The sequence below is a fragment of the Hylaeus anthracinus genome, unplaced genomic scaffold (genome assembly GCF_026225885.1).
Source record: "Hylaeus anthracinus isolate JK02 unplaced genomic scaffold, UHH_iyHylAnth1.0_haploid 11982, whole genome shotgun sequence".
In the NCBI taxonomy this organism is placed as follows: domain Eukaryota; kingdom Metazoa; phylum Arthropoda; class Insecta; order Hymenoptera; family Colletidae; genus Hylaeus; species Hylaeus anthracinus.
In genome coordinates, this window is record NW_026534330.1 from 361,130 (window position 1) to 375,583 (window position 14,454).

General features: G+C 38.7%; 2 protein-coding genes across 10 annotated transcripts; one reads left to right on the forward strand and one right to left on the reverse strand.

The window, feature by feature from the left end:
- Positions 1-37: 37 nt before the first annotated feature.
- Positions 38-8,461, forward strand: LOC128885946 (cAMP-dependent protein kinase type I regulatory subunit). 5 transcript variants are annotated; one of them, XM_054140360.1, is made up of 7 exons: positions 2,269-2,390; positions 3,028-3,329; positions 4,878-5,162; positions 6,249-6,558; positions 6,873-7,139; positions 7,227-7,430; positions 7,513-8,461. In XM_054140360.1, the coding sequence occupies exons 3-7, from the start codon at positions 5,151-5,153 to the stop codon at positions 7,683-7,685; spliced, it is 966 nt and encodes a 321-aa protein (XP_053996335.1). In that variant the 5' UTR covers positions 2,269-2,390; positions 3,028-3,329; positions 4,878-5,150; the 3' UTR covers positions 7,686-8,461. The 5 variants fall into 5 exon arrangements, with proteins under 5 accessions (XP_053996333.1, XP_053996335.1, XP_053996336.1 ...); XM_054140361.1 differs by having other exon boundaries at positions 2,285-2,367; XM_054140359.1 differs by lacking the exon at positions 2,269-2,390 and having other exon boundaries at positions 2,486-3,437.
- A 637-nt stretch (positions 8,462-9,098) lies between these two features.
- LOC128885936 (leukocyte receptor cluster member 8 homolog) lies at positions 9,099-14,246 on the reverse strand. 5 transcript variants are annotated; one of them, XM_054140328.1, is made up of 7 exons: positions 14,110-14,246; positions 13,889-14,027; positions 13,029-13,465; positions 11,791-12,944; positions 11,372-11,705; positions 11,078-11,285; positions 9,099-10,574 (listed from the first exon to the last, which is right to left on the reverse strand). In XM_054140328.1, exons 2-7 carry the CDS (start codon positions 13,954-13,956, stop codon positions 10,412-10,414), a joined length of 2,364 nt encoding a protein of 787 aa, XP_053996303.1. In that variant the 5' UTR covers positions 13,957-14,027; positions 14,110-14,246; the 3' UTR covers positions 9,099-10,411. The 5 variants fall into 5 exon arrangements, with proteins under 5 accessions (XP_053996303.1, XP_053996305.1, XP_053996304.1 ...); XM_054140330.1 differs by having other exon boundaries at positions 14,113-14,227; XM_054140329.1 differs by having other exon boundaries at positions 13,889-14,024; positions 14,110-14,217.
- Between the last annotated feature and the right edge of the window lie 208 nt (positions 14,247-14,454).

Consider the following 14,454-nt stretch of genomic DNA (forward strand, 5'->3'; position numbering starts at 1 on the left):
CTAACTGCTCGCATAATAGCAATACATAGTCCCTAAGAAAGTACGTTTCGTTTCTCGTTCGATAGTTTCGTCCTCGAATAAAACGAGAAGAATAGTTGTATTTACTTTCGTATTTATGTTTCTAATTAATTAAAATAACAAAATATTAAAATAAGAAGAAGTTTTCTTTTCATTTCGAGGGTATATGCGTAGAAATCGGTGACGTTATATTTTATCGAATTATAGTGACGAACAGCACGTCCTTCGGCTGGACAACGTCTAATTAACAATGAACAATAAGTGTCGAATGAGGTATGCCGATATTGTTTACATCAAAACATCGAGCTGTCAATGGGGAAACGTATTTTCGATGTTTGAGCCGAGAACGCGTTCGTTGAGAAAGTATTCGCTTTAAAGTGACAACTTATGTATCAATATGGCGGCGAATCTTGAGGAAGAGCAAAGTTTGAGAGAGTGCGAGGAATACGTGCAGAGACACAATATTCAACAAGTTTTGAAAGACTGTATAGTGCAACTGTGCGTGGGTCGTCCTGAAAATCCCATATCTTTCTTGAGAGAACATTTCCAGAAACTGGAACGGGTACGTATTCAATTGCATTTTTCGTAAATAACCTTAGATTTATATTCCTTTGCCTAGTTTTTCTCTGGTTGCAAATTATGAAACTATCCAGTTATTCCATAAGTAATATTTTTTGTGAACTATTTAACAAAGTAACTGGACATGACATATATTCAACCACTTAGTATACATATTAATGTTAATAGAGGTTTCCTTTCAATATCGTATAAAAATTTGACAAGTATACTGTGCTTCTTAAGTTGGACTGTTTATAGATGCATAATTACTCCTTGTATATGTTCTTGTATTTTGTTTTCATAAAGGAATATTTGCATATTTAACATTGACTAATTTCTGTATCGTAAAGAGAAGTCAGTTTCAGAATGAATTGTTAGTTGTATCGTATCAGGTGTTTTATGTAGCTTTCGATGTTACAAGAAAGAAGAATTTGATTAAGGATCTATACTGTCAAAGATGAATCATATACTTTTGGACAAACAAGGGACAACACACAATGCCAAGCGTTTGCTTAAGATAAAGAGAGTAGAACTTTATAAAAGAAGATGAGATTTATATTTTAAATGTGTACTTGGAAAAGTCTTATTACTTATGGACAGACTTATGAGGTTTACAACAAAACCTCTGTTGCTATTTCCTATACTCTAAATATTTAATAAAGTAGATTTTAATCTACTTATTTCTTCCTCTGTGTTGTAGCTTAAGTGGTTTTCTAGCAAAGGATATTCGACGCTTAACACACTCCGTATATGTATTTATTCGTCGTGAGGCCAATTTATTTTTCTTAAACCGCGGCCAAAGTTAATTCGGGAAAAATATTTCGTTTGGAACGCGTGTACGCGTTGTTAACATTGTAACAAATATTCGACACAAAGTATTTTTAACGTGACAAATAATTGTTCGAAAGATTTGTGTCGCGTTCAGTCTAACATAAAATCGAGTATGAAATAAACACGACGTTCTGGTCGATTCGAACCATTAATTATTCTCTGGACGCGTACAAACTTTTGCATTGATAGCAATCGATAAGGAGAGATGTTTTCCTTATACGTATGATACATGTGTTATGTCATCGTGACTGGAGAGAGATTTTCTTATGATCACTGCATCTCTCGGCTGAAAGTACCGAGTAATTTATTTTCCTTCGAGCTCTACAACATTGTCCTTGACTAGATTCTCGCATTTTCGAAAACAACACACACGCGCGCGCGCTCTCAGAGAGAGAGAGAGAGAGAGAGAGAGAGAGAGAGAGAGAGAGAGAGAGAGAGAGAGAGATCGGTGTTCCCTTTCTTACTATCCAGTATCGAATATTGGCACGAATTCTCAGAATAAACTAGTCTGAGATCTAGAAAAAATCATTGAAAACATTTGCTTCTTATGTTGATGTAAGATATAGGAATAGTAGAGAGCCTCATGTAATATCAATTTTTGTAGAAATTTCTGGCTAAATATCACGATTTCATTTTATAATTTGGCCTATTATTTATTTTGTAAATTGTACAATTCTTAGCAAGGCGCACGAACCAAGGGCATACGGAAGTGTTAAATCTCACGATATCAGGGGCACAACGGCATCAGAAAGTCCCATCGTTGTACACACGCACGCAAAGGGAGTCAGTCGGTATGCCGCGGTATATAGGGGCAGCTCTAAATATAGAATATGCTCGAAATATAACGAGGCGCGCAACCTTAGCCAACAGTCACGAAAGCAGTGAGTGTGTAAACGCGTCGTCCTCGAAAAATGTGCGAAGCGCGCTGCGACGAAACGTTTTGAACGGAGAACGCCGGAAGTACGTCGCGCTGTCCTGTCCCGGTTCGTTTTCTGTCAACCCATTAGTTCGACAGCTTTGCAGAGTTGGAAAAAATACGTATATTCAAATGAAAACAATACTGTTTTTTCATCTAACTTGAAACATAACTTTATTCTACAATTAAATTTCTTATTTTTATCTAACGAATAAGGGATCGATAGTTGTTGAAGCTGTTAGAGAAGAATTTTTCCCACTTCTGCAGCATTGACGAACAATTTTTTGGGCCAGTCTGGGTATTTACCAGAGTTAGACAGTGGCTATTTTCCCATTTAATAATAATCAAGATTGTCAAGTTAATCGGTAATCATAAATTACGCCTGCACCGTGCAAGCACGAGTTCCATTGTAAAACAGTTTCCATCGTGAAATTTCACCTTTTTTTCAAGGTTGCTTTGCTACAGTATTTTATCGCGCATACGTTTCTTTTGAATATAGTAAACAAGGTGGTTAAATGAATGAATAAATCAGTAGACGTGAACTACATTTGTAATCTGCAGTGGTAAATCAGTAATAGTTGCTTTCAACGCGATTCAGGATAAGGACGTCTCTCAAGCCAGAACGTTAATTACGATAACCGATTACTCGGTAACGACGATCGCGGATTACGTTTTGTCCAACACTGGTATTTACCGTCTGGCAGCAAGCAGTGTCGACCTCGCGCGCCACGAAAGATCGTTGTCGCGTTAATCGAATTTGGCGAGGCCTTAGAAAATTCCGAAGCGCCGTGAACGAACGTCGCGATCAGAAACGATCGTCTCCCACGCCTGGTGGAGTTACTTTCGCTGGTGAAACGGACGTGCCGATCGGGAAAAGGACATTTTCGGTGGTACCAGTTACGCGTGTGCGTGCAACCAGTGCCGACGGAGGAAATACGTTCTCCGCGCGTTAAATCGTCGCCCCAAGTGCCGAATATCGAATATATCTCGACGAATAATGAGCGAGGTACGATCGTGAATTCGGATCATGTTCGAAGCTCACGCGTACACATTCGGACATGCTACAGGGTGTCCAAAAAAGGACAATTGCGTCCTGTGATATCAACGATAGAGCGTAAGGAAAATGATATTATTTCCAGAACGTTCGTAGACGAAATTCATTTTCGACTTGGAGCGTCGAAATAAATTTCTATTTACGTTTATGATTCATTTCATTCAGACAAGTCATTTCTTTACTGGATTTTGAGACACCCTGTACATTTCTATGATTCGTTGGTCCTATAGAATGGCTAAACTCAATCTTAAACGAGCATTCGAGGCTCACGTTTCACTAATTCTTACTGTTGCATTGCTTTTGTTGAAAGACACCACTGTGCATGAAGAAGATAATATTCTAATCGCTGTTTTTTATGTCATTCGAGGATGATGAAGTAGTTTGACGTTTCGGTGTGATCTGTTCTCTCTAAATGAAACAATACTACTCTTTACCACGTGCTTGGACCATTGACCGACTAATCTTGACACTGTTCGTCTCTTCTTTTAATTCGATGCAGTTGTTAACGTAGACCGGACGTTCGCCAGTAGGACCATTTTAATGTTTTCCTAACTATGAAAAGGACCTTTCTAATTCAGTATTCTTTAATTTGTAATCGATGCTGGGTCAACGTAATTATATCGTTGAAACACGATTACATTAATATATTACTGGCGCAGTCGTGAATAAGTAATGCTGATGAGTTTACGAAGGCATTACTTTAACAAGTCTCAAAACTATTGGTTGCTTGAGCACTTGGCTGTACGATAGTAGTGATCGATACCAAACCGGATTCAAAGTAGTCGAACATGGCTTATCTTTCGATCGTGGTGTCTCTCGCGACATCTCTGTTATTGCAATTTTTATGAAATTTGTACGCGATGTATGGACATTTTAATAGTCCATTTTATTAAATGAATGTTTGAAGTTGTGTTGTATGTTTTTACACAGTGTGCTACACATTTACAAGACAGCGCTCATCCGTGTAAACGCCAAGTGACCTATGCCATTATTTACTCACCTTCTACATCCTTGCTCATCGTTCATGAACCGTGTAATATTTTAAGGCTATCATTTTACAGTAACCAATCGACTATTCGAATGACAGAACGAGACGATGTGTTTATCGATGCTTGTAAGCTCGTTGAAATAATTTTTTTATTCGTGTATCTTTGGGTGTGAGGATTAGTCGTGTAGGCAAGCGGCGGTCGACTATGGATCCGAGGATCGTTACTTTTCGTTTAGACTTGTATCTATAGTGGAAACTAGGTCAAGAACCTAAAAGATATAATAGCAATGTGACGATTAAATATTTCTACTTAAACTAACGTTACAAATGATTGAATATAAAGGCACAGAATTCATTTCAACGCCTGATACTTCATCGCTGTCGAATAGACATGACATACGCATAAAACATTGCTACGTAAAAGTGACAAGTTGAACTTGAAGTGCCTGGCTAATCGGTAGAGTAGGCGTTATTTCAAGTGATACTGTCGCTAAGACTCCCTTTATATTTAGAAAATTTAGAAGGGCATATGATCTGATTAATGGAAGGGCACGGATAGACCTGCGCATGTCTAAACAAAATTGACTTTATAAAGACGCTGTACCATTCTCACGCGTCTCTCGAAGCTGTCGCGTTCGTTCTTGTTCGAATCGAGTAAATAAAAAAAAAAAAAAAAAAAAGAAAGAAACGAAATCAAATACTCGCGGTCTTAAAAACGGTACCGATCTTACCTGACGGATCGAAGTTAGTATTACGAAACAACTAGAAGGACACCAGCGTCCGTCATGGTGCAACAGGCAAGTAAACCAAAATATACGTGGATGACGTTAAATTCCATAATCAATATTCGCGTGTGACAGTGACAATGTACACATTTAACTTCATATTTTCGCTCGTGTTGCACTCGGCGTAGTATGGAACGACAGAAAGTATTTTAGAAAAGTAAGAAAAAAACGACAATCGACGTCATCAATTTCAATAGGTTTGAGGATATTGGAAGGGGTATGTCACCGAGTTTCCTGTTGTTATAACAATTGTATGCTCTCCCTTTTTTCCTATGAGTTACAAATTAGAATAGAGTGTGGATTTTACGTCTTTTTTTGTGAGGAAACGATTGTTTTCTTGAACACAAATCGATCAATTGCCAACATCCGCATAGCTTTGCTTCACTCCTCCCTCCGACATCGATGCATCGTTTCAAGTGTCGTTGATTGGCTTCAATGGCTCTATTAATCATATCCTGGTGAATAGCATGAAATTCGTGTTAGGTCCTGGCTTGTCAGTTGTCGAGGTGATAACACGACTCGGAACGTTTGTTCGTACGAACCTTAATATTTAACAAATTAGCGTTTGAAAGTTTCAACATTTCGCACCGTGTAAGTGTCGAATGGAAGGCGTTCCGCAAGAGCGCGCATTGGCACAGTCGTCAAGACGACGCTCTACTCTTGTTACGAAGGTCAAGGGTACGCATCCTGTTTACCCGTTATATTCTTTTCCTACGCGTTTTCTATATCAATTATTTTCATCTTTACGCACTGTCCCCGGGGCTCGGTAAATCATTGCGCAAAACTATAGAATAGGGAATAAATTAAAAGAATGAATTAATTAGAAAGATGGTTACTAAGAAATTTATCAAATTTTGTTCCTTCAAAATAAATTGTTCGATACAAGGTCTTTCTTCCTTGACACGACAAGCGTGTTTACGCTAATTGTACGTAATTTAGAAATCGTTATCAGACGATACTCAATGTTCGTTTGTCGGTGGCCAACCCTTCTCCAACACACTTCAAAGTCATTGAAATAGATAAGGTTATTGGTGTTGCGATATATCAGCCAGTAATGTTCGTTATGTTGAATCGAACTTGGCGTTTTCGTAATTTCAGGAGCAGGCTCACGATGTCAAACAACAAATCGCGACCAGTCCAGAGGACACCGAGGACATACCTGCGGGCCAACAGGGTCCTCAAGTTCCAAGGCGCAGAGGTGGCATTTCCGCGGAGCCGGTCTCCGAAGAGGATGCGACCAGTTACGTTAAAAAAGTCGTGCCTAAGGACTACAAAACGATGGCTGCCCTGAGCAAGGCCATCGCTAAGAACGTTCTTTTCGCTCATCTAGACGAGAACGAACGCTCAGACATATTCGACGCGATGTTCCCGGTCACGTTCCTACCTGGAGAAGCGATCATTCGCCAAGGTGTCTATTTTAGAACTTACACTTATATACATATTCCATCTCTATACTCCACTTTATTACACCGTGATCCGTTTTTAGAAACGATCAAAACTATCCATATAACGTATGAAAATTAACTGATTTCAACGCACACAGAGTGTATACATACATACATACATACATTATACATGTGCATGGAGCAGGACATTTAATCATTTTATCGTTGGACGTAAAGGTTAAATGGTTTTCGGAAGGGTTGCTTAAGTGTCCTGTTTCCACTCTACATAATAGAGTTAGCTAGACGAGATTCAATTTAACTGGATGTCCCATTAAAGGTGACGAGGGTGACAATTTCTACGTAATCGATCAAGGGGAGGTTGAAATATTCGTGAACGGCGAATTGGCCACGACGATCGGGGAAGGTGGAAGTTTTGGCGAGCTTGCTTTGATCTACGGAACTCTGCGTGCAGCTACCGTACGAGCAAAAACTGACGTTAAATTGTGGGGTATCGACAGAGACTCTTATCGTAGAATCCTCATGGGTTCCACCATAAGGAAACGAAAGATGTACGAGGAATTCCTCTCTAGAGTTTCGATTTTAGGTGAGTCGGGAAGGCCTGAAAACATTGGATAAATATACACAAGCGGTTATTTGGTTATTTCACTTATTATCTTTGTTCTATTTTTAGAGTCTTTGGATAAGTGGGAACGACTTACGGTAGCAGATGCTTTAGAACCAGTGGCATTTGACGATGGTGAAACGATAGTCCGACAAGGCGAACCTGGTGAAGATTTTTATATAATTGTCGAGGGCACTGCTGTAGTTCTCCAACAACGTTCAGAAAATGAAGAACCAGCGGAAGTTGGTCGCTTAGGACCATCTGATTATTTTGGTAAATTTCTTTTTTACTCAACGAATGCGTTTGTACTTGTTAGTAATACTTTAAAATAACATATAATGTTGTTTGATTGCAGGTGAGATCGCGTTGCTCTTAGATAGGCCAAGAGCTGCAACTGTCGTGGCACGGGGCCCCTTAAAATGTGTAAAACTCGATAGGGCAAGGTTTGAGAGAGTTCTAGGTCCCTGCGCGGATATTCTGAAACGCAACATCACACAGTACAACAGTTTCGTGTCTCTCTCCGTATAAATTGTTGTTCAAACGATCGTTATCAATCACAAAGATTTCTTTTTATGACAACTGCGTTTCACTGTATTGTTAACATTTTTTTATTTGAGTAATATGTAAGTAATAACTGTATTACGTCAGCCAAAAATATGCGCGCTAAGAATTATTATATGGCGACTGCCTTTCAACCTTGTATGGTGTCGTCTCTGCACATTTGAAATTTTGTTTAAATATCGTCTTTAGTCGAAATTTCTAGTCACTCTCATCGATGACGGAGTGCTGTCGAATTTAGCGAAAATTTGTAATTCGTCTCTCTAAAAGCTAAGGTAACTTGTCACGTTGTTCTCGAATTATTCGTGCGGAATTCAAGACGTCTCTGGCGGCATATGTAATCCTGATTACACAAATTTAAATAACTTAGAAACGCCGCGATAACAAACTTTTTACGCACTTTGTAACTCGCAACACGACGCTGTACAACATAATCTTTTCGTCTCTTTTACGCGAACGTTTCCTGAGATTATTAATAAATATGCGAGAATCCTAAAAACGGTTGGATTTATAAAATTCGATTGTAAGTATTCGGAATTCAGAATTCTCAGCCACCATTATTGTTATTCAGTATCTCATTTTTATTATTTATTGTATGAAATTTTATTAATACGAATTTCATTGTTCCGTAAGAATGTTTGGAATAAGTACGGTCATGTGCATTTCATGATGTAGCGATTAATTTATATACATATACGTGTATGGTTTAGGAAAAAATATAAACGGAAAAGTATATTAAACCTGAATATTTGTATAACATTGAATTTAAGTAGTAGAAGTTCCGATGTAACGCCGCACAATTTTATCGAGGATCTGTGCACAAAGAATGAATCAAATAAATGAAACAAAAACCCTTTGAAGCTTGTATCAAGCAGTATTGAATATGATTATATGATATTAATAAAAGAACATTGTGTTGCTTGATACAATTTTGTGAATTTTGGACTAGCAATTTAACGAATACTGCACTACAATTTTCAACTCGAAACACATGTATATGTGAATACAACAACCCCTATATATTTAGTAATTATCCAGTATTCAAAAGAGCTAGCATCATGACATACACCAACACCTGACCAATTGTCAATTAATACTTACAGATTCCAGGCCCGCGTACCAAATTATAATTCTTATCGGTACGTATGTATTTATTAGTTAATATCGATACCGTTCAGCCGTAATAGAGACACGACTCGAGAACAGACTGGGCACCGCTATGGAAATAACGATTTTTCTTTATCAGGGGTACTGCTTTACTAAATATCAAAGACACGAAATTTAATTACAACGTAATAAATAAATACTATAAAGTTTTTTTATTTTATAATCGAGATTCCCTGTAAATTTATTAGATACCAGTGTAACGCATTAAAAATAATATAACATTCAAAAATTAAATAATTTATTATGCACAACACCTATGTTCGAATGCGGTCGTACAATGAATTGTCTTTTCTTCCTTCAGTAATGACCTTGTACCCCTGTACTTGGTGCATAGAGATAAAATTCTCAATAATCGAGAATCGATAACGTACTACCGAAGGGAAAAAAATATTGTCCCGCGGTAAACACTTAAAAAGATAAAAATAAATCACTCATCACACGCGAATAGCATTTGATGCCAATAAACCAGTCCCATTGAATGTTCCAACTGTCGATTTTCTAACACGTGTAACGTCGAATACTTCCACGGAGTCGATGCCTTGTATCGTTTTAACAATAAAGGCACAAACTCGCTGGCCTCCATCTTGGATTTCTTCGTATTCTTCTCTATCGCCTTGGCAATGAGTGTGCCAGTTTCCTTTCAAACCCGCAACGTCCCATTGAGAAGCCCTCGAATATCATGTCTAAGCGCGTCATGTTCTTCTGCTACGTGCCTGCTCAACCAACTCCAAGTACTCTTCGCGTTCAAACAAGGGGCGACGACCATTGCATTTTCCTTCAACGCGTGACTACGATAGTAAATCCATGGGCACGGAAGTTCTCCTTCGAAGTAGCGATAAAGTAGTCTCGTTCGGCGAAAAGATCGGCAATTGGTTAAAAGATTCCAGTTCCATGTTGTGGACAAGTGTTTAAAAAGACGCTTACGATCACCAGATACGGGCATAAAAACACATAACGATACATTAACGAAGAGAGGGACTTAGCTGTTATCGAAGAATTCAAAGTTTCACCAAACAAGAATTTTTTGAAGAGGATTTATCGCTTCCTTTTTTTTAATTTTTTGTTTTTGAAATTTCTTTTCGATTCAATACGAGCCTCGGTTTCATACCGAGTGTTGCTGAGGTAGTTGTGGATGACCGAAACAATCACCTTATTCTTTGTACACTTTTTGCTAGCCCATAAGAAATTCTTCGCTGGCGGTTATGTATACAAACATTTGGGCTGAGATTGAGATATATGTACAAATTAATGTAGGGAGAATTTTCATTTACAAGTTGTTGCTCGACTAATTCGGGTCGATCAACGAAGAACAATGATTTCAAGAGGATAGTAAGAAGAATCATCGTAATAGGGCAACGTGTATCATGATATATGCACATGCATATGCGTATGTATGTATCAGTCACATACGCATATTATACTGGGAAACATATGCATATACACACACGGGCAAGGCTTGTGCATAGAGTGTGCACGACAATGGCTTTGTTATGCATCTTCCACGAAAAAAGGGAGAGTGTCATGTTGCTTTACCAAGCACCTAGAGAACCACTGCTTGTCTTGCAGTCGATAAGATGTTGTTCAGGATCAGCATAAACCAATCCCAATTCATTGACAAATTCATAAAACTTGTCCAAAGATTCAAAGGCCAATTCTGCTACGACGAAATCAACCGCCAAATTTTGTCGGTAGCTAAACAGTAGAAGAAATGTATCATTAGACAATTGTGCGTGAACTGCGTGTACATAAAAATAAAAATAATTATAGTATGCACAAATAATAATTAAATGTAAAACTAGTAATTTTCAGCTACGATATCCTGTAACAGAAATCTATGCATGATTATAATTGTTAAAAAAAATTATTCACAATCTTCCACTTCCACCGCACAACGATATACACCTGTCCGATAACACTCTAGGAAAACTAACAAATTTCCAATAACAAACAGTCGTAACAAAGGTAATTTTATATATGTTTTTGATGAGCGTATGAAAAAATATGTAAACTATTTTTAAAAATATTAGCGATATTCGTGACTTAATGATAATGGATAAATGAAACTGATGAAATTTATGAAGCACGATCTGTGAAGAAGATAGTTTTCGCATTAATGCTTGTAAAATTACGTCAGACGTAGGTTGAAAAACTCCTAATAAATGTAAGTGGCGAATAACAAAGGTTCTAGTACATACGACTTTATCATGCACTTCAATGCATTCTTGCGTTCTCTTGCAGCGAACCAGTCCATCAGGAAAGCCGCCATTCTTGGAGCAGATGTGTACAATTTGAAAAAGGCATGGAAATTACCCAACCACCATGCAGAACGTACTTTCAATGCGTGCTTTATGCACTCATCGTTCTTGTCCTCCTTGGACAATGCTGCTAAAATAGTTGTTAAATCTGTAACAAAAATATTAATAATTCTTGTTTGCTATTCATTTGCGCTCTTACATTGAACAGTGTATGTTTTCATTCGGATTAGTTACCTTGAGTATTTTTTGTAAAAATATAATACAATATCCGGTATGCGATGAATTCACACCGATTTTCTCCACCAACATCTTGATACAGCATCCTCAACTGTGTCTGACACTGATTGAACTCTTCGTGATCACCTTTTTCTAAAGCTACGCGGGCGTGTGTTTCATATACATGGACTGTAAATGCATCTCTTATACCTTGGACGGTAAGGTCTTGACGAATAGATTTAAGTTGATCACAAGCATATCTATAGTCTTGTTCAGCCACCCAGCGCTTCTTGACATGTGCCAAAGAATTTTGGAGTACACTTACCGGTCGTACAGCGGAGGGAGCTGGAGCCTGCGAGCACAAGGTACAATAATATAATGTGTTTTTAATATTATTCGTTTTAGTAATTTACAGTAAACAAACAAATAAATCTTACAGATGTCAGACGCAAGTAAGGCTTCTCTATGTCCTTGCATATCCCAACAATGTGAAGTCCAGTGAAATCAAAGTCACCAGAGGAATCATCTTTAACACCATTGCTGACCGTCCTAGAAATACTGTCGTTAAATCTTGCAGCGCGTTGCTGCAATTTCTCCTTGGACCCTAGTTCCTCAGTGTTGCCTGTAGCTAAACCAAACTCTGAATAGAAATGTGATTTCATCTGTTTAGTCTTCTTCGTTTTCTTCCCGCTGTGATTTTGTTTGTTTTTAGTAGACTTTTTGGTTTTTAACGACTTATAATCATGCTCCCGATCACTAACGTTGGACGAAGACGACGTGCTACGCCTGTACTTTCGGGATGGTGGACTACGTGTATTCGAACGCGACCTTGACTTCGATCTCGACCTCGACCGCGACTTCGACCTTGATCTTGATCTAGTTCTTGACCTCGACCTCGACCGTTTGTGATTCACAGAGAGGCGCGCGCCAAGCCGAGCCCCGAGAGAAGTAGAGAGACCTGGCTTGCGCAAGCCTCCCTGTGCATTCATTAGCGGATTCGCCAAATTATTTAACTTTAACGCTGGTTTTTGAGGCTTTATCGTCATAGTCATACGTTCGCTGTGAATGCTAGGCAGAGGCTCTTGGTCCCAGTCCTTCACCCAAAGCGAGCCATCGTTCGCAGCACGTGTAATTTTTCCTTTCAATATAATCTCAACTTGATCCTTGTCGACCGCTGTTTTACACTTTTCGTAACATCTGTTTACGTAGTTCTTCAAGCTATCGGGCCAATCTCCAACTGGACTGGCAGTTGTCATGACAGAGGAAGTACCTACCGCTGGGCTACCAGCACTAGGAGTTGTATTAGCAGTTGTAGTAACAGGTGTAGTAGGAGTGGGAGTTTCCTCGGTCGGTGGAGGAGGAGCTGCTACTTCACGCTGCGCGGGGGGTAAGGGTGGTAATTCGGTCTTCAAATTGGGACCAGGTACGAAATTCGTTGTTGGACTATTCGCCTGAAAGCTATTGTTGAATTGAGCCGCTAAGTTTTTGTTCCGCTTACGTTTTTTCTTTGCAGCTCCACTATTGCCAGACGGAGTAAACGCCAAGCCGTTTTTCTTGTTTTGCGCATTGAAACGAATTTGATTATTATATTCTGAAAGCAAAAATATATTTGTACATACGACAGAAATTAAACATTCTCCTCTGTTTAAAGCAGTAGTGAATTTACAAAACTTACGCGACACATCCCCGTGCATTCCATTCCAATTACCATATGGAAACGAGTTGTACACATATCCTGGATGGGACTGCATCAGTGGTTGTATTTGATTATTGTGCTGTTGTAAGATCTGCATCGACGGTGGTGGCCCAGGTGGTAAAGGGGGAAGGTCGGCATCGTCATCCAATGACATTGGTGTTCCAGGTACAGGTGGTTGTTGATGAAGCTGTTTTCCTTGACTGTTGCCCTGCTGCTGCTGCTGCTGCTGTTGTTGTTGTTGCTGCTGCTGCTGTTGCTGCTGCTGCTGTTGTTGTTGTTGTTGCTGTTGCTGCTGCTGTTGCTGTAGTATCTGCTGTGGAGTAAAAGGTTGTCCATACCCTGGCATCATTGCATGATAATAATTAAATATTTGCCCTTGATGAGGTACACCTTGATACCCAGGTCCATACAATTGTCTGGAAAAAGAATGCAAACAGTTATAGCAAACAAAATTATTTTTGAGATTTAAAACATTTTCTTTTTTCGAAACGTGTGTTTAAATATTTGAAGATACTTATATTGTACATGTTACTCTAAAATTAGGTCAGTGCATTATTTTTTTGGACGCATAGATATAGTTTGTTGCATCGACTATATTGTACACCTCATTTCATGTTGCGTTTTACGTTTAAATAATCTATATCAGGTAAGCAATTGTTAAATTGAAAGTAAATACAGAAATCACGTCGAAACGAAAGGATATTTGAATGTCGCATAGACGTCGTACCTATTTGCGTCGTTCTGATACAACTCCATTATTCTTTTGTTCGGAGTGACTCATTACAATACGTTATGCAACGCGTCAATGCTACGATGAATATTTAAAAAATAGAAATTACCCCGAGTATGGAGGAAACATGTTGTGGATACTGTTTGGCGAAGGATATTGCCATGCCATGTTCGCCATTGAGCCTACTCCAAGTTGTGGCTGTTGCTGAAATGGCTGCTGTTTCTTCTGCGACGCTGTTGCCTCGCCTTCTGACATACCGAAGAAAAAATCAGAATTGCTTAAGCTATTTTACACTTAACGTTTCACTGCCGTAAACGCGTTTTGCATTACCACGGTTTAAGGCCAAGCAGAAGGCTTTTATTAAAACATTTCACGAATAAAATCGCACTTTATCGAACCGTAACGCGACAAACGTAACGATCGAACAGGTTCGCTAAGTTAAAATGGCGCTGATGCGTCATATCGCTTTCCGTTGCTAGACGGCAGCACCTTGCAGCACCCTCCTGAAAAATTACGATTCTGAAAATAATATTCGAGTGTAAATATTGAAAATATCAGCTATAGGTATAAGTAGTTCTGTGAGAGGAAAGATTTATGAAATTTTCTTCTGAGAATTTTCTATATTTTATGGCTTGTTTACGCTAGGAACGTATTTTCAGATTTTCTAGTTGTCCA

Coding starts and splice junctions, on each gene's coding strand:
- LOC128885946 (XM_054140358.1), top strand. CDS start 416: ATGGCGGCGAATCTTGAGGAAGAGCAAAGTTTGAGAGAGTGCGAGGAA. Junction 581..6,248: donor ATTTCCAGAAACTGGAACGG/GTACGTATTCAA, acceptor TCGTAATTTCAG/GAGCAGGCTCACGATGTCAA. Junction 7,431..7,512: donor AGGACCATCTGATTATTTTG/GTAAATTTCTTT, acceptor GTTTGATTGCAG/GTGAGATCGCGTTGCTCTTA.
- LOC128885936 (XM_054140327.1), bottom strand. CDS start 14,034: ATGTCAGAAGGCGAGGCAACAGCGTCGCAGAAGAAACAGCAGCCATTT. Junction 13,466..13,888: donor ATGTTTCCTCCATACTCGGG/GTAATTTCTATT, acceptor TTCTTTTTCCAG/ACAATTGTATGGACCTGGGT. Junction 11,706..11,790: donor CTTACTTGCGTCTGACATCT/GTAAGATTTATT, acceptor TTGTGCTCGCAG/GCTCCAGCTCCCTCCGCTGT.